The sequence below is a fragment of the Gopherus evgoodei genome, chromosome 5, assembly GCF_007399415.2.
Source record: "Gopherus evgoodei ecotype Sinaloan lineage chromosome 5, rGopEvg1_v1.p, whole genome shotgun sequence".
NCBI lineage: Eukaryota > Metazoa > Chordata > Testudines > Testudinidae > Gopherus > Gopherus evgoodei.
The window spans coordinates 120,171,885-120,197,118 of NC_044326.1; the positions used below are offsets into that span (position 1 = coordinate 120,171,885).

The following is a 25,234-nucleotide window of genomic DNA, read 5'->3' on the forward strand; positions in this document are numbered from 1 at the left end:
GCCACCTTAGTCCTCCCTCCCAATGCGCTAAAACACAGCATAGAATCTCATAGGCACAATGGGACCTACACTTTCTTGGCTTCTGTGGGTTACCACGATATAAATGTTAAATAATGCACACCTTAAATTGAAGGATGCAGACGCAGTTTGACGTTTCCATGTTATTTAGGACAAATAGGAGGAAAAGCAGGTTTAGAAAACAATTTTATTAGACAAATTATTTAGACAAATTATACACAGAAAGCTCTGCCACTTGTAACTGAGGCCTCCAAAAAGTGTTGTGTATTTGTATAATAGGCAACACATCAAAATAGGCCTATTTTAAATAGTGTACATGGTTAACAGTTTGTTTATAGCTAAAATCACTGCAACATCTGGTATGTCCCTACATAGCTTGTAAAGAAATTTTTCTTTCTTTTTTTTTTTTTTTTTTGGAAATCAGAGTTGTGTATGAGTTCATGAATGTTACAAGGGGAAACAAGTTGTGCATGCTTTTAGACACTTGCTACCCTGGAAACAAAATGGCTATTTGCATGATAAGAAATTGTTCTGCCTTACACAGTAGACAATATTTGAAGATTTAGTACAAAAACATTGACAGTACAAGATGCTCCTCCAGAACAGAATTAGCATCAAAATAGAATAGAGCTGAAGAATATACCTTTTAATTTCCCCTAAAGCAAATCACATAGGCTGATTCCTATATCAGTTCTAGCCATAGAATCGGTTAGGTTAACATAAATGTATGGTTGCATAAAAAACCAAAAAAAACAAACTAACAAAAACAAAGAACTCAACATGGGATAAGTTGCTTGTTTTCTACTTAACAACATTTCTGGTTTTAAGGATTACAAACTGAAAGCTCATTCTACATTTCTAACAGATAAGAATGTTACTTCAAGAAGCCTGTGCCAAAGCAGGCACTGTTTTTGCTCTCATTGCTGTTCTTTCATCATTCTATACAGCTGGCACCAATATAAAAATTACACAGCTCTCCTGAATATAAATGAATATAGTAAGGGTTAAAATAATAGCTCAATCCATTTTTTTCTTAGCATAATATGACTTTATTTAAGGCCACATCAATATTTCTCAAGGGTTTTTTGTCCCAGTAACACCATTATTGTATTGATTTGATGGTACTGATTTGGAAAAGAATTTCTTAACCTTCTATGATCTCCAGTTAAACTTCTCTAGAGCTGTATTAGTTATCCATGGATGTGGTTTACCTAAGAGAGTTTTCCATTGGTTAAATTAATTAAAAGTAAAGTTACCAAGTTTAGCCTTATACACTGCTGCATAGCCAATGCAAAATCTAATCAAATGAGTTACATCTGGGTACAAACATTAAATTAACCCAGATGTTCTAATAAAAAAGTATAAAATAAGCTCTGTTGGCAAACAATACAAGTCAGAATAATATTAAAGCCAATCTCTTTTCTAAACAAAGACCCCCTGCACTGTATAGTTTCCTGTATACAACACATTTTTACTAAAGCTTTATTAAATGAATTGCAATTGCAACGGCTGCCATTTTATAGATATATATACACACATACATATGTATATATATTTATGTGATACTAATTAACACAACAGAGGCTTCTGCCATATGATACAGTTTACTGTACATAAGAAAAACTTAACACTGTACAATCACATAAAGGTCATATGCACTGTTGCAGTGCAAAAGTAGATTTAACTGTAGTCTTTAGTGGCATAGTAATGGCTTTTTGTAATCCTACAAAATTGCATTCTCATATTATGTGGCCTGAATGTTTTTGTTCCTTTTTTCCTTTTTTTTTTAATTTGTTTTACTGCAGGGTTTGCCTTTGGTCCACAGTTAAAAGGACACACAACAGCAGCGGAGCACTGAATGGATGCAGCAGAACAAATGTAAAGGATTGAAGTTATTGCAATTATATAAAAAATGGGGAAAGAGAGGAGATACAAACACCCTTCTGTGAAATAACTATCTTTTATCCATATTCAGTGCACATTTCTTATACTTAAAGTATATGAAAAGTGTACTAATATAAAACTAGTGGGATTTTTTTTTTTAAAGAAACAGGTGACGAGAAGAGGAGGAGGAGACAGAGAAAGCAGGGGACAGGAGGAGAAATAGTGAGTTGTTACTAAGAATCCTGATTTTTTTTTTTAAAAGTTACATCCATGTTAGTCCCACAATATTACAGCTGCTCCTTGCAAAGGGAGTCCTAAAAAGAAACAATGAAGAAGCTTGGTCTGAAGCTCATATGGAGGTGCCTCGATCTGGGTCATTACCGATATTGAGCCCCAGAGTAGGAGTTGGTTGGTATGGGATAGATGACATTGTTTTGATAGGACTTCTGAAAAAGCCCCCGTTAGGCGCCCTGTGCCTAAAAGGGCCAGTTCGGTGCTCAGGCATGTTGCCAAAGGAGAAACCAGAAGCGGCTTTAGCTGACAGCGTACGGCTAAGAGTCTGGATCTGTTCTGGTATGAAGGTTGTCGTGGTGATATGAGTGTTCCTGAAGTCACTGATTTGCTCCAGTGCTTGGCGTGTGGGCAACGTGTCAATGTCCAGTGGGGTCAAATCAATTGATGAGGTGGAAAACTGTTTATGGGGGCTGTCGTCATCTGTGCAGAGGCTGTTAACACGTCTGTGAAGATGTTCCAGGTCAATTTCCTTGTCATCCTGGGAAAGAAAAAGAATGGGCCATTTATTGTTGCTGCTTTTTGTTGGACTGAATCTTTACAGTGGAACCTGAACTGCCCAGGAAATTGGACTAAAACTTAGTCTAACTTTAACTAAAACTTTGTGCCATGGGCGGCCAGTGACCCGGACGTTGGGAGAGGCTAGTCCCTGGCCCTTCCCCTTGTGCCTGAGGCCCTGCCCCCCTCCTCCTTTTGCCCCCTTTCCTGCAGGAGCCCAGAGAACCCCCACCACAGCCCACAGCCCAGCACCAGCTGCCCCGAGTCCCTTTGGGAGGCAGGCTGGCCAGCCTTGGCCATTGCAGAGTGTTGGAAACTGCAGGGGGGCACCTAGGGGCAGGGCCATGCTAGGCTGTTTCAGGAGGCACAGTCTCCCCCAGCCTAGGATACCTGCCACCCATGCTTTGTGCTAATTTACAACAGCTGAGGTCAGGTATAAACATCAGTGGTAAATCTTTCCAACTGACTGATGTTGACTGGATTAGAAGGAACACAGGTGCTCTTTAACCTTATAATGCATCTATTTTCAAGCCCAGCATCTTAAGTACTAAGCTGTATGTGCTACAAATAGATGCCTATCATGAAAGTGCATGTTTAGAGCCAGGGTATGTGTGATTTAGATTAATGACAGTTTGGTAACAATCAGGTTCATATAATGAAGTGTAAACTCAGATAGCTGAGGTGATACCAGCTTTTCTTGAACTCCATACTGATGACTAAATGTGAGCTTCACATGGGAGCCTTGGAAGAATAGTAATAGCCTCTTCATCAGCCTTAATTCTGGCCAGGCTGAGATTGATTTTTCTTTTTATTAGCTGAAATAGAATAAAGCTGAACTTCCAAACAATTTATTTGGGGGAGGGGGGAGTTACTGGTGGCTCATTTGCAATGTACCAGAAGAGGATACACAAGATGGTTTTTAATTTTAATCCCAATAGTGGCTTTGATTCTCCTCCTAGTTACAGTGGAGCAACTCCACTGACTCCAGTGGAATCACACTGGTGCAGGTAAAAGGAGAATGAGGTCCATTGTACTTATTTGGTGTGTGATCACACCCCCCTATCCTTGTCCTTTTTCTTCCTTAAACTAGCCCAAAGGAATTCAATTAAAAAAATAGGAGTATTTATGGCACCTTAGAGACTAACAAATTTATTTGAGCATAAGCTTTTGTGGCCTACAGCTCACTTCTTCGGATGCGTTTGTGGTATCTCTGACATCCTAGAATGATGCATTGTAATACTTCTCTACTTGGTCTTAGAGACTAACATCCGAAGAAGTGAGCTGTAGCCAACGAAAGCTTATGCTCAAATAAATTTGTTAGTCTCTAAGGTGCCACAAGTACTCCTATTCTTTTTGCAGATACAGATTAACATGGCTGCTACTCTGAAACCAATTAAAAATGTTATGCCAGTGTTATAGCAGAGAATTTAAATGCACAAAAGTAAAAAGTGACAAAGCAATGGGCCCCAAAGTAACTAAATCACCTGTAGGCCACATTTATTAATACTGAACTGCAAAGCATAACTCACATATGCAAGGAATGTCCCCACTAATCAGGCTGTGGAGCTTATTCATCACAGAATGAAATTTTAACTAACCTTCTCAAAATTCACTTTCGTTTCCATGAAATCAACTGACTCTGCCAGATCAACTAGAGAAGTATCACAATGCATCGTTCTAGGACGTCAGAGATACTGGAAATAACAACAGCATGGGCCATAGTGGTTCATTTTTGACTTGCAGGCTTGATTACTGCAACTAATTGTAGGTGTGATTTAAAGGTCACTGGAAAGACTCAGTGAGATTTAGATCACTGTGTCTAGGAATGAACCCAGGCCCCCTGAAAAAGATCCACATAGTAAACATGTGACAGCCCATCTGCTTAGCAACACTGGTCACCAAATCTCTCTGTATTGAATACTGAGTCCAGTTCAAGGTCTGCGTTCTGTTATTCATGGTCCTTGGTACTTGAGAGACCACTTTTCCTTCTTTGACCAGGACCTACTGTGACAGTTGTGAGACTCTAAGGGTATGTCTACACTGCAATTAGACACTCGCTGCTGGCCCATGCCAGCTGACTCAGGCTCACAGGGCTTGGGCTAAGGGACTGTTAAATTCTAGTGTAGACTTCCAGGCTTCTGCTGGAGACCAGGCTCTAGGACCCTGTGAGGTGGGAGGGTCCCTGAGCTTGTGCTATAGCCTAAGCCTATGGAACTCACTCCCCAAAGAGATAAAAAAGTACCACAGACCTCACTATTGAGACAACTAAATGTGGGATTGACTTTCCCTCTACAATTTATGCATGCACAGACCGGTCCATAGACATACACCACACCCACCGAACCAAAAATAAAACCAATGATACTAATCAAACTATTTCTCCTATAGGCCGAGGAAGAAGATGGAGAAAGATTGTCTGTTCTTAAATAATGACGAGGTGCTCACGTGCTATGGTAACAAAGGCCACAGAGAGTCCAGACTGATACTCAGAGGCTCAGTCATAGTGCATAAATCATGACTTTGGCACTGTTTAAAGTCTCCTCTTTTTCTAACTTTGAAATTTATAAAATAACTTTTATACTACTAAAATTTAAAATAGCAATCAAGCAAATGTTTAAAATTACATCGCTGAGGAAATATTGAAACTTGAGCTAGGTGAATAATTTTTTTGGTCTGCTGCCAATTCTAATAAATGGAAAAAAATGTTTGGATTGAACCTCGAACAACATCTTTCAAATTTTTTGGTGATTCAAAAAAAATTTATTTTCAAAAAAATTGAAACATTTTGTTTTGCTGTTTACCATCTTTGAACATTTTTGACTTCTCATTTCAAAATTTCCCTTAATTTTATTTTAAAAGTTGTTTGGAATCAAAATGTTTCATTTTGAAAATGTCAAGGTTTTTTTTTTTTAAGCACTGAAACTATTAGATGAAGTTAATTTGTAAAATCTCAATGTTGCTGAATCTGCATATTTCACCAAAAATATTTCAGTTAAAAGATTTCACACAGCTCTACCTGTGACTTAGCTAGCCTCTAAAGGGCTCTCCAATATTGCTGCTGATTCTTCTGCTATAAATAGGGTCAGACTGGAAAAAATAAATAAGTGGTATTCTTTCTGGCTCTGCCCACAACCCAACCTCTGCACTCACAGTAAGATTGACCATATTATGGGGATATGCACATTCTTTTTTCTCTCTCTTGTGTTTTGATGAGTAGTGAAATATTCCGCAGTGTTCACATTTAAATTATCATCAGGCTTTAGAGTCAACATTCCATTCAGATTAATGGGGAGAGTTCTCAGAGCTTTTGTTTAAAGCCGTCTGTAGACTCAGGCAGACATCATTGAATGGGTTACTTCTGGTTTACGACTGTCAACCATATTTTGCAACCATAGGACAATTATTTTTCAGTATAAATGCTTGGATTCTGGAGCACAAGATGGCAGCCATCAGCAAAAAAGAGCTGGCTTGCTGACCACAAACTGTCTCAACATGACCCCTAATTCTGGACTAGTGGCCTGGAAGAGCCAATGGATTTCATGGAAGCTAAAATGAATGTCAAGAATGTTAGTTAAAATGTAATTCTTTGAATGAGCCTCACAGATGGGATAATGGGGACATTCAGCTCTTATTTTCATACTTAATTCAGTTTTGAGTCAAGTGTTTCACATCAACTTTAAGACATAAATTTAAGAGCAAGCCAGTAAACAATATTAAAAAGTACAAGGAAGCCAACTTATAGCAGCTGAGGCAATGATAACTTTGAATTTCCTGACTTATATTATTTGAAATACACACATGCACACACACTCTAAGTATCATTGTGAAGTTTCTGAAAGTTTGGGCTAAGTGACAATTTGGTATATTTTGCTATTTAAGTATTTACTGGTTTTAACTGAGAGTTTCCTATTTCAGAGGAACCCAGTTTAAAGAGAAGAGAGAGTTTTCCTTTTTAACAACAGTACTTGCCAGAAGTTTAAAAAAAATAATCTCAGAACCAAAACAGTAAGCAAAAGGTTTTAAAAATTCAAAGATCAGTGCTGTAATGAATGAGTAATTATTTCTGATTATACAGCATAAGACTGGCAGGCACAATACTGGGGAAATTGCAGATAATGGCAAAACCATCACACACAAACTCAAAGCAATATCCTACAACAGGTGTCTATGGCTATGTAGATAGAAAAAGTGTAATTGGTGGTGATGCACTGTAACTTGTCAAGCATCCTGGATTGCTATAAAATGGTGTATCTCTCCCTAAAATTAGTGGTCTGTAGTCCTCGGCATTTTAGAATTCCCTACCCAAGATGTTAAAAAATGGCTGTCCATTTTCAGGTTTCTAAAAAATCTGGCCTGGTTTTCCAAAGGACTGAGCACTGACTTCGGGTAGATATTGAGAACAGAAGCAAATAGGAGTGCAGGTCCTCTGCACCTCCAGAAATCATATCAAGTTCATTTAGGAGCCTAAATATGGATTTAGTAGTTTAGCTTTGGTAACCTGTTTCTGAAAATCTGAGCTATCGCATTTGGGGGGCATGTTTTGAATGCCGGAGTGAAAGAGACCTTTCAAACTCATTGGCAATACCTGGAGCTGATCCACAATAGCAGGCCTAATGTACTAATTACTGATGTATTACTAACATAGTATTCTACTACTAATTCTTGTGTTCCATTGAGAACAGTTCCCTGCCACACACTACCAATATATAGAATGTATTTTCTTTTTTCATTTCCTTCTGGCTCTTCTAAAAAAGAGTCAGATTTCGCAATACAGGTTTTCAGTGACTTTGCTCATCTTACAAATCAGAAAGCTGTGGAATTATTTCAGAACCTATGTTCCCCTCCCCCCTTTAGTGCTATAAATTCAAGACAACAGTATGCAGATAGCATGAAGATATTCCACAGTAAATGAAAGGGTCCTATACCTCTTTTGATGGAACCCGGGAGCCTTTCCTTTTATTCCACCATGTTTCCAGCATTGCAATGAAACAGGAGAGGACAATCCCAGCAGCCAGGATACAAAATACCCCTGCAAAGCTCTTTATGTCCAGGGCGCCTCCTTTCTGTTTGGTATCCACTGATGAGTATAGGTCACACTGACCATTCTTTGGCCACCATTTATGCTTCAGTATATCCATGTCTCCATTTTGCTGAAGTTCTAAAATCCTTGGGGAGAAAGTACAGAATCACCGGTTATGTCAATGACAACTGAAGCTTACATTTGCACAACTGAAAGCAGAGAAGTGGTAGAGAACGTGACCATACCACTATTCCATCCTATGCACATGGATGGCAAAACAGATGAGTTCACAAGGGATGACTAATAAGCCCGAAGAGGAAGTTTCTTGGCTGATATCCTGGGCAAATTTCTTCTTTTAATTACCCTCATTGGAAGTTATGTGTATTTCTGATTGCATTTCAAATACAGAATAGCATATTTCTTTTTCTTGCTAGCCAATTTCTGTAATTTGGGCTTGTTACATACAGAGAAATATTTTGGGCTTTATTAGTTTGAAAAGAAACAATTTGCTTTGCAAAGCAAGAACAATGCCAGACTGTGCCCTAGCAAATTTAACTCAAAAAGGGAGTTAGTTTGGAAGGTTCATTTAATATTCCACTGAAGACTGTTCTTAGCAATTTGGGTCCACATTGCCTTAGTGAGAGCCTCTCCTCCCTTAGCGAGACTGTGGCAACTGCAATCAATTAAGGATCTTGAGTTCACACACCTCCACTCCTGTTAAATGGGAAGTGGCTGGTAGCAGGGGACTTTCAAGGAAGGGTCTTTTCTCCTACCCTTGCTTTAAAACAGGGGTCTCAAACTCAAATCATGATGAGGGCCACATGAGGACTAGTACATTGGCCTGAGGCACACATCACTGACACCTTCCATGAGGCCCCACCTCTGTCTTGTCTCTTTCCACCCCTTCCCTGCCACCATTCCAACCCCTTCCCCCAAATCCCTGCCCCAACTCCGCCTCTTCACTGCCTCTATTCCAGTGGTCCCTAACGTGTCCTGGCCCCCAGGAGAGCATCCGCCGAAATGCCGCCGAATTTGAGGGGCATTTCGGCAGGGATGCCTCTTGGCGACGCCGCTTGCCATCGACAAGTGATGTCATCGAGAGGCGTTGCTCCCGAATTTCGGCGGGGATGCCTCTCCATGACGTCGCTTGTCAACGGCAAGCGGTGTCATCGAGAGGCGTCACCGCCAAAATTCAGTGGCATTTCGGCGGGTGCTCCACCAGTACAGTGGTCCTTCAGCTGGCGCCCGCCAGCCAAAAAGGTTGTGGACTACTGTACTATTCCAATCCCTTCCCCAAATCCTGGCCCTAACTCTTCTCTGCCTCTTCCCCTGAGCACGCCTCATCCCCCCTCCTCCCTCCTCGAAAGTCCTAAACACTGCCAAACAGCTGTTTGGTGGCAGGAAAGCGGTGGGAGGTAGGTGGAGTAGCGGAGACATGGTGCGCTGGGAGGAGGTGGATAGGGTACGGGGATGGGGTGAGGAGCTTGGTGGGCTGCAAGAAATAACCCCATGGACCACGTGTTTGAGACCCCTGCTCTAAAAGACCATGGATTTACTGGATAAGTTACAAGGCCCATATATTTTGCAAGGCCTTCCATGGAAAGAGAGATGTGAATTGAAAGGGGAGACATTTATTTTGAGAGGATCTTTTGTGTGTTTATTGATCCAAATAAACCTTTAATTAACCAAAATAAATAATTCAGTAATTACATTTTTAAAAACTGATAAAAAATGGAATTTTCCCCCCTTACACAAATGATCTGTGTTTCTTAATAATATTGGTAGGAAAGCGAATCAGTTGCATGGTCATTTGAAAAACACTATGCAAAAAACAAAAGCACATACACACACGCAAAGTGCTGGAACTTTCTCATTCAAAACCAGGCATTACATCAAGAAAGATTTTTTCTTTTTAGTACAAAATCAAAAAGAAAAAACATATAGGCCTAATTCTGCAAATGCTCTATGCACAACAGTCCAACTGAAGCCTCTAATAATACAATAAAACAAAATGGACATTGTATCATGTGGCCCAGAAACTTCTTAGGGCTAACTGGCATTAGGGCACAGAGGGGGTGCATAGGGGTTATAGGGATCTCTTGGGTCTGGTATGTACATTCTAGTTCATGAGAGGGTGTCTTAAATCAAAGCCAGTGCCACAATGGTCATCAATATAATCACAAAATGTATATATGGATATTGTGCAAGGAGTTACATATATGCACTGAAAATTATGTTCTGAAGCAGATGGCCAGCGCTATTATGGTGGGTCCCATGCTTTTTCTTCATGTGATGGATCATATGCTGCCTTTTGCCCAAGTTCTTGGGCAGTTTTGAGAGCTCCATTAGTGCCTTGGTGGGAAAGAGAAAGGGAGCAGGGAAAGGGACCTGGCTTGTCCTCTACTCCGGGTCCCAGCCCCGTCAGCTTCACAGGCTTTTCACCCTCTTGGGCAGAGTTTCTCTCAGTCCTCTCTGCCTGCGGAGTCCCCCTGGTACTCTTCTCCTCTGGTTAACAACAATACTCCTTCAAACTAAGATCAGCTCTCCTTCCCCCTCTCTGTCTGACTGAAGCAGAGTTTTTTACTAGGTCTCTGGCAGGGCCTTAATTGGCTCCAAGTGCTCTAATTAACCTGTAGTAACCTCTCCTCAGTCCTCAGGGAATAAGGCTCTGATCATCCTCAGACTTATGTATCTCCCATCTATCACTTTCTTGCTGCCCTCTGGCCTTACTGTATCACAGTTCTTAAAATCTGTGCCTAGGGACTGGTCGCCAGCAAAGGTGAAAAACAGGTTTTCCATCAAACAAGAAATGTTCATCTGTCTGGTTGTTTACAGGTTTGTGCTAGTATATTTGTGTGACTAAGATGACAACCTGGCATCCTTCACCTAGGAAATAAATGGACAGCAAGTTTGCTTCATGAAAGAGGATAAGGGGATGGACACTACAGGGAATGCTTCGAGGACTTGGGGGTTGGTGTGGGGCTATAGCTAACCTGTAGAGAGGGAGAGCAAGGACTGTAGAGACCTGGAAGGTAGCGCTTGTGCTGTCAGAGGCTTGTGGTTTCTGGGAGCTGATTCATGACAGACAGACAAGACTTCCTCATCCTAAAGGCTGGTGGTGGAGATGGGGCCTCACAACTGTGGGTAGCCCTAGGAAGCATCACAAGTTTAACTTAGCAGTGCTTTACAATGTGTCCCATATGCAGATTATTTTGATTTTTTTCAACATGCCAATGCCAATGCCAGGCACTTTATTGTGCCAGTGAAGTTACTGAAACTTTGTTTCAGCATATACAAATCCTTCAGTGTCTTCCAAAAGTGGACCTATAACTATGTGCCTTTCCCTGGAACTAGTAGTAGGTTATTTTCTTTTCTGAGGGGTGTGGATGTTAAATCCCAGCAATGACTCTAGATTGAGTTTTCAGCATCCAATGTAGGAGCATTTTCCTGAGCAGTGAGTTAATGTCTCTATGCACCTGAAGTAGTCACTCTGGAGGTCCAACCCACATTAATGGGTCCCAGAGTTTTAGGAAAAGGAATTGGTCTCTTTTCAGGGCCCTGAGGTAACAGAGGAATTTCCAGCTAGAAATCAGCAGAGGTACCTCAGAAGATACAAGAATCATCTTGTTTATATTCCTTTACGTTTAATGATACAGTAGTGGGACACATTCTGTGCTGCTCCTCTGGGGGCCCAACACCGAAGGTGTAGCCTGGGAGAGGGAGGTCAATTGTGCCTTTAAGCCATGTTTGCTTTGTCTGGATTCTGAGTTAGCTAGGAGGCAGCTCTAATTTACAGCAGTCTTATCCCTTGTGTTACTATAGGGGTATGGCTGCCTGGAGCGGCCAAGAATCTCTGAAGTGCTTAATACCATGGAAACACTATTTCCTGTTCTGACACATCCATACTGGGAGCTTTGAAGGGGAGGGACTGCATACATCACCCCTATGCTGCTCCAGCAGTGAGGGAATTCTCTCCCAGCCAGCTGTGTTACATGTATAGCCCTTATGTGCTAGAGTGGCACATAAGGGTTGGGGCCACATTTGTCTACGATTTTAGTTCTTGCTGTACTTACATTCAGTATCTGGTTAGCATTTGTTTGGGCATGTGAGTCAAAATATAGTCAGATTCAGCATCTCTTGACAATCAGATCACTTCTATATAGGTCCCTATACATGGATTTAGGGGTCTAACTTTCAGCATCTAAGTTTCATCATTTTGGCCTTTGTACTTTTATCTTTGTGAATTACTATATGCCAGATACATAAACCAGTAATGGAAAAACACTATGGGGCTGACTGTTTTTTCCTCAATCGCAGCTTTAAGCCCTAAGCAATGCTATTTTCTTCCTTTTATTCAGTTGGTAATAGACAAACATCTGGAATGAATGTGCTATTCTCATTAATTAAATTATTTTCTATTTATCAGTATAATTCCTGATTATACAAGACATCTTTTTAAACAATAGAAATTTGCAACAAATATCAAACTTTAGCTTGTTCTGTAAGACAGCAGTTCATTCCTAATTGTATCCCTGGTAATGATTTTAATTGATGAGCAATCATGTATAAGGTTAATCGTTTTAAGGAAATCATAAAAAATGTAAGCAAAAGCTAGGAATACCAATTATACAACTTTATACAGCAGGTATAGAAATGAAGAAAGCTCATTAAAAATTCATGTAAAAGTGCAGTTGAAATGGATATACATTAAGGGAAATTATTGGAGCATCAATGGTAACTTGATCAAATGTATTAACTTTAAAAAGACAAAAGGCCAGATCCTGGTCCTACTGGACTCAGTGGGTATTTCATCATTGACACCAATAGAATCAAGATTTGGACCCAAAAGAATAGCCACTACGTTATGAGATTTGTGAATATTGCCAAATGTTTCTGTAGCTCTGGAATTATTACTTTAGAGATTTTTGAACATGAAAAATGTTCTTTAATTGGAATCCCCTGGAAGCTAATAAGATGAGGACTGGACTCGATGACCTCTTGAGGTCCCTTCCAGATTTACAATCTCTGAATTTATGTGAAGGATATTATGTCGAACCTATAGGCACCAATATGATTTTGTGGTGTGCAAACATTCCACAAGATGGCAGTGTGTGCACAAAATTACACACTTCTGCTGCAATTACTGTTCTGGGCATATGAACTATACTAATAATTCCAGGCTGTAAACATGGATTTTAATAACTTTAATGTTTGATTTTTATATTTAATAATTAGTTATAATAGACTGCATTCACTTCCTCAATGGAACATGAAAACATGATGTCCACTATGGTTGACTTTGGGCTTCTGAAACAGCATCAAACTGTTTACAAGTGAACTTTTCCATTAGTACTTTGCTCTGTGGATACTGCAGTGTCAGAATAGAATAATATTACAATGAACCAACACTAACCAGAAGTCTTTAGGAATAGTTAGAAGTCTATAGGTAGGCTGCATGATTTTCATCTGTCCTGATGTATTACAATATTAGGAAGCTTGGCATTAAAGACAAAGTCTGGAAAGTTGAACTGCAGTAATCTTGCTTGACTGAAAAACATGACCTTTAAAACTTGGTTATTGATAGACTCTGGATCTTAAAATATTTTTCTTTAGCAGGTAAGCTGTATGCTAACATTTTTCAAATAAATGATGTAAAAACTATCCCCCAAATATATAAAGTATATATTGAATTATTTTGTTTCTGTATTACCCTGGCTTTATAGCACCTAATGCTACATCACAAATTTTATTGGGCAGGGAGTGAAATCTAGTAATTAGAGTAGGCATGTTGGAGAAGTGACTGTTTCCCACTCTGCTACCCTCCTTTAAACCTCTCTGTACTTCAGTGTACCATTCTTTAAGATTACTACAGAGCCCAACCATTCTCCAGCTGAAGACAATGGGACAGAAGTAGGTTCCCAATAATACTACTTACCTTACAGATTTGTTGGAAGACAATTACTGCTTTGAGATTCCCAAAGAAAAAATGATAGTAGGATTGCAAAGTATTATTACAAAAATTAAAACAACTGGGAGAGTGCCATTTTCAGATCTCGCTTTTGCATTTGTTCCTTCTGCATTATAGATGACTAAATCTAGAGAGAGACGCAACGCTACATTTACAGTGGAGTCAGGAGCTGTTTTCCTAGATGGTTTGAGATGGCATGCGATACTGAACGCCAGCCTCTTGTGTACCAAAACATGTTAACTGGAGGAAATACTTCTGCTGAATGCTTCTTTTCACTGAAAACAAAAGCCGCAAGCAAGTGCTAGAACTCAGGTTGCTCGTAGTCTCCAAATTAACATTATGGAAGTCTTTACCCATCTGTAGCAGGGATGGGAGAGCTTTAGATTACTAGAGCATTAGCTGCTTAGCATAATGAGGAAAATGATGGTCTTATGGTTAAGATACTAGGACTCAAGATCTGTGTTCAGTCCCCAGCTCCACCACAAACTTCATGTATGACCTGGGGTAAGTCACAAGGGTACACATTTTCAAGAACTGAGCAGCAGCAGTTGGGACCAGATTTCCAAAAAAAGCAGCTAGGCACTTATTTTAGCAATTAAAACATAGCTAAGTTCTTATGAGAATCGGGCCTTGATTGTGAGTACTGAGCTTTTATGCAATCTGGCCACTACTCTTGATGGTCCCCATTTGTAAAATGTGGATAACACCACTTCCCTACCCCACAGGGGCATTGTAAAGCAAAAATTGTTAATAACTGTGAGTCTTTCACTTACTACAGTGATGAGGACCATATCAATACCTAGATGGAAAGATAATGAAAGTAAATACTCTCAACCAGTCGGAAATCAGACAGCAATCATGCTCTGCTGTAATAAAATTATTTTGGTCATTTTTGTTCCATGACAAAAAGTGATGTGACACCATCAACTACCTGAACCTTCTGAGTGACCACAAATGTCCTCATTCGCCAGACATTGGCCCATGGTAACTCCCCTCTGTACTGCTCTAGACGCCCAGTAGTGGCTTAAAGCTGCTGTGAAGAATGATGGCGTTATCTGTATTATTGTTATGAATATCACATGCATTCAGTTACCTGTTAGAAATTATCTTGCCTGATTGCACGGAGTTAAATCAAAGGAGGCGGTTAGGGGGAAGATGAACAAGAAACAAAACAATGACAAAGATAAGGTACCTCCAAATAGAATACCCAGGGTCCCTAAGGAAACAATAGGGGAGCTATTTAAATGGGAAATGCCCACCTGCGTGACTCTAACCAGAATAGGAGGTTAATTTCTTCCAGGCCTAAGCCTAGGATCAAGAGAGCACTAAATCATTTAAGACCCTGGTCCAGAGAGGAAGAAAGTCGGAGTGGACAAGAGCTCAGAGGGAGAAGTGCAGAGTCTGATGGGATCTAAATTAGCTGTTTCCATTCAAGAAAGATCTTGGCATCACTGTGGACACTTCTCTGAAAACATCTGCTCAATGTGCAGTGGCAGTCAAAAAAGCTAACAATGTTAGGAACCATTAGGAAAGGGATAGATAAGAAGACAGAAAATGTAATGCTACTATATAAATTCATGGTATGCCCTCACCTTGAATACTGTGGGTAGTTCTGATCACCCCCATCTCAAAAAAAGATATATTAGAATTGGAAAAGGCACAGAAAAGGGCAACAAAAATGATTGAGGTTATGAAACAGCTTCCGTATGAAGAGAGATTAAAAAGACTGGGACTTTTCAATCTCAAAAAAGAGATGACTAACAGGGGATATGTTAGAAGTCTGTAAAATGGTGACTGGTGTGGAGCAAGTGAATAAGGAAGTGTTATTTACTTCTTCACATAACACAAGAACTGAGGTCACCCAATGAAATTAACAGACAGCGGTTTTAAAAACAAACAAAAGAAGTACTTTTTCACACAATGCACAGTCAACCTATGGAACTCATTGCCAGGCGATGTTGCCAAGGCCAGAATTATAATGGAGTTTAAAAATGAACTACATACATTCATGAAGGATAGGTCCATCAATGACTATTATCCAAGATAGCCAGGGATGCAACCCCATGCTCTGGGTGTACTTAGCCTCTGATTGCCAGAAGCAGAGAGTGGATGACAGGGGATAGTTCACTTGATGACAGCTTGCTCTGTTCATTCCTTCTGAAGCACCTGGCATCAAACACTGTCGGAAGATAGGATACTGGGCTAGCTGTACATTGGTCTGACCTACTATGGCTGTTCTTAGGTTATGTCTCTCTCAGACCAGAGGTGGAGGTAGCTGAACTAGATGGAAACTACTAAAACTTGCAAGGAAAGGAAAATGTTTGGATGAGACCAGATATGAAAAGACTGTCAGTACCTTTGGGCACACAGTGTTTGTTTGGAATAAGTCTTTTTGAGTCACTTTAATTAACTGCTGATCACAGACTCACAGAGGAAACTTTCTTACACTTGGGCCTGTCATGGTAATACAGTTGGAAACAGGGGAGCGCCACCCCAGAATCCAGTCAGAAAGGTAGAGGTATGGGGTTCTATTCAAAGAGAGGTGAAGATGGTGCAATCTGTCATCTGAGGGGTGCACTGATGGCTCTGTTGCCATGACTGGATGGTTGGAATAGGTGTTGTAGCCTCATGATCCAGTCTAAATTGGGGTGAACTGTGGAGTTGCATGCTGGAAAAATGGCAGATTGAGGCCTGACACTTGGAGGGAGTGCCCACAGGGGCCACTGGGGGAGTGATCACAGGTACAATTTGCCCCTGAATTGTGACAGCTGCTGTAAGGGAGAAGCTGAGGATTCCCTAGATGTGAGGGAATTCATAGCCAGTGCTATGACACCCTTTCTGAACTCCATTCCCTTCCAAGGTAAGTAGTGTGACCAAAGCAATGTGTTCTCAAACAACAATGTAGAGCATCCCTTAGGCTGCTCTAACTTGTTCCTCAATCCTGGAGCAAAGAAAGGTGGCAGAATCAGGAGGAAGAGAAGGGTGACTAAGGGTAGCCCTGGTGCCCCGGAGGATTTTGACCTACAAAACTGAGAACAAACATCTCATTCTCTGACTTGGATAGAAAAATGAAATAATAAAATATGGACCTTATTTTTCAGAATTAAAAATAAAGGGTTGCTTATCAAACTTGTGTTATAAAACAAATAACTTAATTGCCCTTCTGTTTTGCTCAGCAATAAGTCATTGGCTTCAGAGTATATAACACTGGGCAAATGGATCCTCACTTCATGTAAATAAGCTACACTGAGCTGTGTCAGAGGAGGATCTGGCCCTAGATTTTTTCCTCCTAAAACAAATAAATACATAATGTAAATCTATAATAAGGTGGCATCCACATTAATAAAATGATGCACTAATTATATTATTACATTAAACACTGGATAGTGTTCTAGAACAGTTTTACACTGGCTGCATGGTTCTGATATGTGCTAAAATTCTGAGAGTTAGAGTAAAAGAAAAATTAAGTCTTTCAAGGTCTGCATACTTTTAATAAGGAAAGTGTTCAACTGAACCTAATCAGCCTTTAACCTTGCATTTATCTCTATTTCCAGCCCAGAGGAAAATGAGGAGAGAAGCATTAGCATCTTTTTACAAATCCTAAATTACATTGAAACACCTACTGATGTCCCCAAGAGAGCTACATAAATATCATGAGTTCATTAAGCTCAGTGCTATTATAGTAAACATGGAATGAATTAGTTATGGTAAGTCACTTACAATATAGAACTAATGGTACCAAAACAAATAAATGTTTTCTGATTTGGCTTAGCTTTAAGGAAAGGTAGATCAGGTTTCCACACTCTACTAGCATCACAATTATTCTTTATGTGGTATTCCAGATTCACTTAGAAAGTTAGCTAAAAAATGTACAGTAATGCAGGACCACACATATCAGATGAACACTTAGGGACTGAGCCCCTCTTACTTTTACCAGTGCAAATCAAAGTAATTCCATCAAAGTCAGTGGCATTACACTAATGTAAAATATGGGTGAATGGAGAATCAGGGCATCTAGGTATGGTTGTACTCTAAATAGACAGTAAAGCAGGATTCCATGTCACTGAATCTATATATAGTTTGCTTAGTTTAGAAACAGAGATGGTCTTTCTATGACTGCCAGCCCCAGAAACTCAACTTTGGAATCCAAAGGTCAGTGAAGTTCTCATGCATCATCATCATTAAAAAAAGATAATAGAGGCCAAATTACGTCCTTGAATTATCCAGATAATCCCACTGTGTCAAAACTATTTTCTAAAGTGAAACCTATGCAATACTAAAAGTTAAAGAGATGATGCACGTTTCACTCAGGGCATAATATGGAGACAATATGATTACACAAGCATAACCCAAGGCCACAATTTGGCCTGCCAGTATCTTTATTACTAGTAAAGATGCATGTGAAGGAAAGAATCTAGCTTGATTCTCAGATACTGGGTTGCAATTTCAGGGCTGGCAGTTAGAAAAAGCCATCTTTTATTCATACTCTAAGTAAATTTGATGAAGAATCAACACCACACATAACATTCATGGGGCTCAGTGTTACCATTTAAACACAATTACCATTCAGTGTAGAATGAAACTAAGGTTTTTAAAAAAATGGCTCTCCTTACTGTAGGCTATGCATGGAATTTTCTAAAGCACTCCGTGCTGATCTAACTCTGCTGCCATTGAAGTCAGTGGGAGTTTTGCCATTAACTTCAAAGGGAGGGTAGGCCAACAGTGAGCACACTTGAAAATCCAACCCTATATGTTAGGCTGTAACGGAGATGTTGGTGTTCCATGTGTAAGAATAGCAGAGGATGCTTGTACTATATAAGTATTAAATGGGCTCTTTCAGGCACAGGTACTCCTTAGACGCCTTTTCAGAAATCCCACCCTAAACAATGTTGTCTACAGTGTCACACACCAATTATCTATTACTCTAGGGATCAGCATTGGCAATGAACCAAACAGGTCGACAGATGCTTTAGACCAAGTTGCTTCACTGTTTGTTTTTAGGACTCCATTTGTTGGTGAGCATGTTTGAATTTTACTGTTTTATAAAAATTACAGTTATTCTTAGCAATTTACTATTTCTCTCTCTCTCAAATCATGACACTGCATACCCTATTCAGACACTGTTCATATTGGAAAAGTTAAACTGGAACATAAGGAGTAAGCTCTAGTTAATGTGTTTTAGGCCGTCTTTTAAAAAAGATGTGAAAAAGATCAATAAACGAGGAGTTCACAGAAGCTGACCTTCTATGGAAAGAGTGCAAAATCATCCTCCACTCACTGAGAAGCAATTGCTTGCAAAATCAAATTAGCAACAGAATGGAGCTTAAGAGTTGTGGTGACTAGTGAACTTTAGTTTTGATATGTTTATGCTGGCTGTAAAAGACAAACACTCATTACAGAAATGGCAGACATGATCTTTCATAATATGAAAGTTGGTCTGCAAATGGAGAGATAAGCATAATGAATGCAAGCTAGAAAGATGCAAGAGAGCTAAAAAAGGACTAGACAATGCCTCCCATGGAGACAGAGGGTATAATTGCAATTAGAAGGAGAACACTTTTAGTGATCTTTTAAAATGTCAGTGTCATCCTGGAGCATAATGTGATATTTGGGTTATAGGGTAGAGAAAAAAAAATCTTTCATTTTAGTGTGAGAATCTGGATATGATCATCTTTGCTTGGTGTCATGCTTCAGGCAATGCAAAGCCTCGTTCTTATACAAAACTATCCAGGCTCGCATTTTTGGAAACAAAATATAGAGCAGTGGCAGCAAACCTCATGAGCTTATCAGCTTCATTAGCTTATTCTGCAACCTCAAAATTAGGACTGCACACATGTATTTGATATATGAGATACATATTCTACATCTGCACATTGTATGCAAACAAAATAATAATATGAATATAAGATGGCTGTTTCTCCCATAAGTTTTTCAGCAAGTTTTTCAGTGTTTGTCCAGTTGTTTAAAAGAAACTAAATAAAGACAGCACAAACATGGAAAAATCAGTAGACAACATTTCAAAAATAGAGGAAAATAAGTGGATAAACATTCCAAAGCTCAAATCATATTAGTACATTTCCAAGTCTGACACTTGCCATTTTAAAAGCATCACAAGGGGTTTTAACTCCATGGCTCACATTAAAGACAATGGGAGCTGCCCAGATGAATACCAGCTCACTGTTATGGGTTTTGAAATTTCTGCCTGAACCCTGAGTAAAGAAGCTAATCTTTTATGTACTGAACCCCAAGACCCCTAAAAACTGTCTAGAAAATTAATGAGAGACCTGCTATGTAATAATCCTGCTGTTTTGGGTAAGTAACATAGTCTATTGTTATAGGCTCCAAAAAGGAATTCAGATATTCATTAGAAACTGAATTCCTTTCACTGAGTGCTCTTGTAGTTAGCAAAATCTTATCCACACTGTACAGTCAGCACACATCATACAGTAGGTGTGAGATGAGAGATGAATGAGTAACAAAGGGACTGCACTATGAGAGGGCATCAGCGTTGGCCTAATGCTGGTCCTGAACACTTTTGTTTCCAGGGCATATCCGCCAAGCTCACCTGAGAGAAATGCAGGATTATAACGTTTGCTACCACTAACCTTGACATGTATTCAGACTCTTTGACTTGCCCTGGATATAAATGGAAATGATAAAAGAAAATGTTATGTAGTATAATGTGGTAGCAAGACTGCCTGCTTGGCAGACCAAACCAAGTCTATGCATAAGGGATAATTGACATGCTACTTCTTCACTTTACAATTTAAGTTTTTCTCATGCATGGGGAGATTCGCTAGGAATTAGTCTATTCCATCTTCTTAATGAGACTTATCTATTACCTCAGATAATGTATCTATTCACTTTAACATGTCAGACTGCCTACCCTGCGTAGGGAGGATTCTACAGAATTTAGACAAAGGAACTTACCAATGCATTTTTAAAGGATAGACTCTCTTTCAACGCACTCATGTGACTATTAACATGTAGCTAATTATATACAATATAACTATGCGATTAATGTACGAGTAATAGATCAGATTTGAGTTGTAGGTTTAAGTGGTAAAGCATAAACAGGATTACAGCACAGGATATAGAACTAGAGCTATGTATTGCTGGTGTGTGTGTGGTATATAAGTAAGAGAACCCATATCTTTGATCGAGAGATAACCCTGTACCAGTAAAGTATAAGATTACTGTAGAAGATGTGTATAAGTGCTGATGTTCTGGAAATTGTGCAGCAATAGACTGCATAATATGCTGCAATATACCAGTTCATCCCACAAAATGCCTGATAGAAGCATTTCAGGGGATTCTGTAATAACCTCAAATTGCTATGGTAACTTATTAACATATATGTTAATGAGAGTAAGGGGAACTAAGGAGGTAACCTATGAGAAATTGGGCACCGTAAAATTCATAGCATTTGGAAGTGCAAGTAAGAGGTAAACAGCCTTATACATCGGATACGAGCCTTAGTAGGTGTAAGTGTAACTCAGGATAAAAAAAGTGTTGGCTGTTGTGTGTGTTGGGTGGGAAGGAATGGGGAGATGCCAGAATGATAACTGCGGGTGATGACGACGAAGATGATCCTGAGGAGGAAAACGAGTAAAACACCAGGGTCCCCGAGCAGGAGATATGAAATGTAAGTGATGACACATTTATAGGGCTTTGCTCTCTCTCTATCTGCTATTGTATTTTAGTGTTTGTGGGATTGTTTATCTGCTTAGTGAATTTGTTAATAAAAGGGATTTGTGGTAAATTATAGTTTTTTCTCATGTGCTTTTAAGGTCTCTCATTTTAATGGTACTGATAACAATATTCCTGATGCTGTAGTCATCAGAAGACCAAACCTTTGTTGACCACTGCTGTCTAAACGATGAAAAATGATCAGTACACAAATCCATCAATAAAGCTACAAAAAGTAAAACAAAGATGAATAAAAATGGCACTGAAACACTGCTAACTACTTGCAGTCAAAAATTAATAACTAATATCTTATTCCACTGCTGTGCCTCTCCTGAAGTGCGGTGAACTTCTTTGTACAATAGGAGTAAGAACTTTAAGCATCAAAATGTTTACTCACTGGATGATATTACTGTAGATTTCAATAACAGAAGTGGCTTGATAAAAACTGAGTGCTATTCAGTCCTGCAGAAGGACTGAGTGTCTATTCTGTTACAACAGGAATCTCTATGTATATAAGAGCTGTGGGAAGCTAACCCATATTTTTATCTTCCAAACTTTGCATAATCAATTGTTTTGGCCCTTTCTAAATCTTAATGAATAATCATTGTATAAATTGAATTGAGACTCTCAGTATTTGGGACTAGGAACAATGCAATACAGTACAATCCAGACTCAGCTATTTAATGCACTTCCAGGAAGGACTGGATGGCTCAGGGGATTGGTTGTACAATATGGAGCCTTTCATTTTCACAGATAACCCTTTCAGATCTAGCCTCGGTTGATATTGTTCAAAATTGTTACTTTCTGAGGGAGTCTGATGTTCTTTGTGAAATGGGTGGGCCGTCTCAGTCAAGCTTCTAACAGATACATATATACATCAAATAAAGCCATTAGCATAAGTGGTCCCTTAGTTGGCAGTCTAAGTACAGAGGCCAACAACTGAATGAGCCTTGAAAATTAACTACTTTCCCTGAGATTTGGTCCATCCAGGTCAGATTTCAGACTCATTCGTAGGGCCACGTGAAGAAACTTGCACTGCTGATCCGCACACTTTACCTGCCCTGTGGTTATGCAGAAGACTTCACTCTCCAGGGCTTTCAGTCTAGGACTACTGGGCAGATGCTCAGCTGGAATAAGTTGTCAGGGTTCCATGGAAGCAACTGTAACTATGATAATTTACAGCAGTTGAATAAGTTTACTTAATACTGTCCCTACCCCAAACACATACACTCTCCACATCTAATACTTCACGTTACCATGCCACATAATTACATTTAAGTTTTAACAAAAACATATGTTACAGACACTGCAAATGGCAAGTACGTAAAGGAATACTGTCATTTAAATTAGAGAATTAGACAAATCCTGATAGAGCAATAATACACTCTGAATGTATTTTTTTTTAAATTCCAGAAAGAATTATAAATAATTTTGTCATTTACTGGCAAAATTTACTGATTGCCTTGCCTTGCCTTCCCATAACGATGTTTGATTTCTATCCTGCATTGGATAGACAATCATGATGAAGTTATCTTATGAAACTGAATGGGTTTCTTATGTTCTGTTAATAAGAGTAAACAACACTTTGGGCCAATATCAGCATATCGTTTCCCATGGCTGGTGCCCCTAATTACCCACTAGTGACTATCCAATTCCTACTAAATAAAAATTCTAGTCAACTCAGGAGAATGGGATACCAGAGGAACATATGGCTCTGTAGCACTAAGAGCATACATTGTTTATATCCTGAGGGTGTATTACAGTTTGGCCAGCTACACTGGTAATTACAGGGGAACATCCTAGAGGAAGTACTCCGACTAGTCATACAGGCCAACAAGGGACTCACTTGTCTCCATTTCCACAGCTCCTTTCTGATATTCCTGTTCATCTAAGGTTAATGTCTCTTCTAGCTGTGTAATTTTGACCCTTCAAAACTCAGAGGATGATTCCCTGGCTCAGCCTTTCCTGTAGTAACAGAACCTTTTCTCCCCTTTCCTTTCCTCCTCTCTCCTACAAAGACCTCCCAACAAACCGCAGGGCTCTGTTTTCGACATAGTTACACAATGTCATGTCATAGCACAGTAGTGTATCTCATTAGCTCTGCCAGAAAAGAATGTTCATTTTATGCTGTGTAGCAGGGTGTCCTTACCAAGGGAAAACTATCTCCATTCAATTCATCCCAGCTATCCTATGGCAAAAAATAAATACTGAAACAGGACATTTAACACACACACAATGCTATATTTACTCCCCTCCAAACTAATGGCATTTAGCTAAATTGTGCTAATGGCTGCCTAGGGAAATTCTCATTTACATCCTTCATGGCTGTGGGTCAGCATCAAAAGGTTTGGCAATGAGACACAGTTTGGATAAGTAGGGAAAAGCATAGAAGCTTATCCAGAGGACTTATGCAGATCCTTTTTTAAGGTTATAGGCCTGAGACCATATTCAACCCCTGCTGCAGTTCCTTTTCTGAGTTAGGAAGAAACCAGTCCCAGCAAAGGAACTTAGATACTATCTCCTGCATCCTGCTGTCAGTCAATTAATTTGGATATCAAAGTACATTGTGTGTTTCAAAGAATACAGTTTGGATTCAGCAGCAACTGGTTCCCATGGGAGAGGCTACCAAAGGTGCTGAGGCCCCACAGTGTAGGTCTAGTTTGACATAAGTAACTTGACATAAGATAAACTTCATACCTCAGTGGGCATCACTGGGAAGGTGAATGGAAAATTAAGTTGTAAATAAGAGCATAACAAGCATTAGGCTGGAATCAGGCTAGCTCAGGTAAGCAGGAACACTCTGGTATTAGGGATAGTGAACCAGATAAATGGAGAGTGTGTGTTATTCATGAACAGCATATGGACAGAGCATGCAATACAGGGCTGGTTCCTGAAAAGAAACCTGGCCAATTGTCAAGCATGTGATGCAACGTATAGTCAGGAATGCAGGTGTTAATAAAGATGTATACAAAGAAAAGTTTTGTAGCGTAATTTTGGATTTGTGATGTAGCCTGCATCCACCCACGTTCAAGCCTGAGCAGCTTGGGAATAGTGTTGCTGTATGCCGTATAAAGGTACCTGAGTGACGAATTTCTTTGGGAACTGAGTGGAAGAGGGACTTGGGGGCTCCCAACACACAGCAGGTTCCACTAAGCTGAAAAGTCAAGAGCTTTAGGGCAAAGCATTGAGGACGTAGTGGGCATGGTCCTGGGTTTGGTGGGAGGGTGTTAGGGCTGTGTTGAAATGTCCCCCATGCCTATCTGGTGGAAGAAACGGGGTGTGTGTGTGTGTGTGTGTGTGTGTGTGCGTGTGCGTGTGCGTGTGCGTGTGTGCGCGCGCGGGAGAGAGGAGGGAAGGGAAGAGGTTCCTAACCCCAAATTCTCAAGTCTTGAAGATGAAAATTCAGATTACGTTCAAAGGGTAGATAGTCATTTGTTGCTGAGTAGGAAAGATATGAAGCGGTTCTTATTTTAACGCAGCCTGTTTACTTGTTCCTAATTCTGTGTCAGATGGAGAATTAGGCTTGTACTGAATGGTTCTGTCACTGTGCTGCAAATTCACAGCGGCATGAGAAGATGCACAGTAAATCACTGTCCTTTTCACTGAAAGTTTCAATAAATAATGCCACATGAGTTCCACCCCTGAAACGGCTGGAAACTGAACTACACTGAGAACTTCCAGGGGGGAAATGTGAGGAATTAAACAGTGCACTCTGAAATATAAAATAGTTATTTATGAAAACACATTAACTGGTATCAGTCAAAACCATCACCTCTTCCCCATTACAGGAACAAATATATAAGCAAGTCATCTTAGCCTAAGACAACATTCAGGGATTAGCCTTGTGAGCTATTGAAAAGCATATT

At 39.8% G+C, this 25,234-nt stretch overlaps 1 protein-coding gene across 1 annotated transcript in view; it reads right to left on the bottom strand.

The window, feature by feature from the left end:
• Nucleotides 1-254: 254 nt before the first annotated feature.
• GRID2 (glutamate ionotropic receptor delta type subunit 2) overlaps nucleotides 255-25,234 on the bottom strand; it is a 1,091,344-nt gene continuing 1,066,364 nt past the window's right edge. The window contains exons 15-16 of the mRNA XM_030564822.1: nucleotides 7,617-7,857; nucleotides 255-2,674 (exon numbers count right to left, since the gene is read on the bottom strand). Coding sequence (XP_030420682.1) covers nucleotides 2,252-2,674; nucleotides 7,617-7,857 — 664 coding nt within the window. The 3' untranslated portion in view covers nucleotides 255-2,251. The remainder of the gene's footprint in view (nucleotides 2,675-7,616; nucleotides 7,858-25,234) is intronic.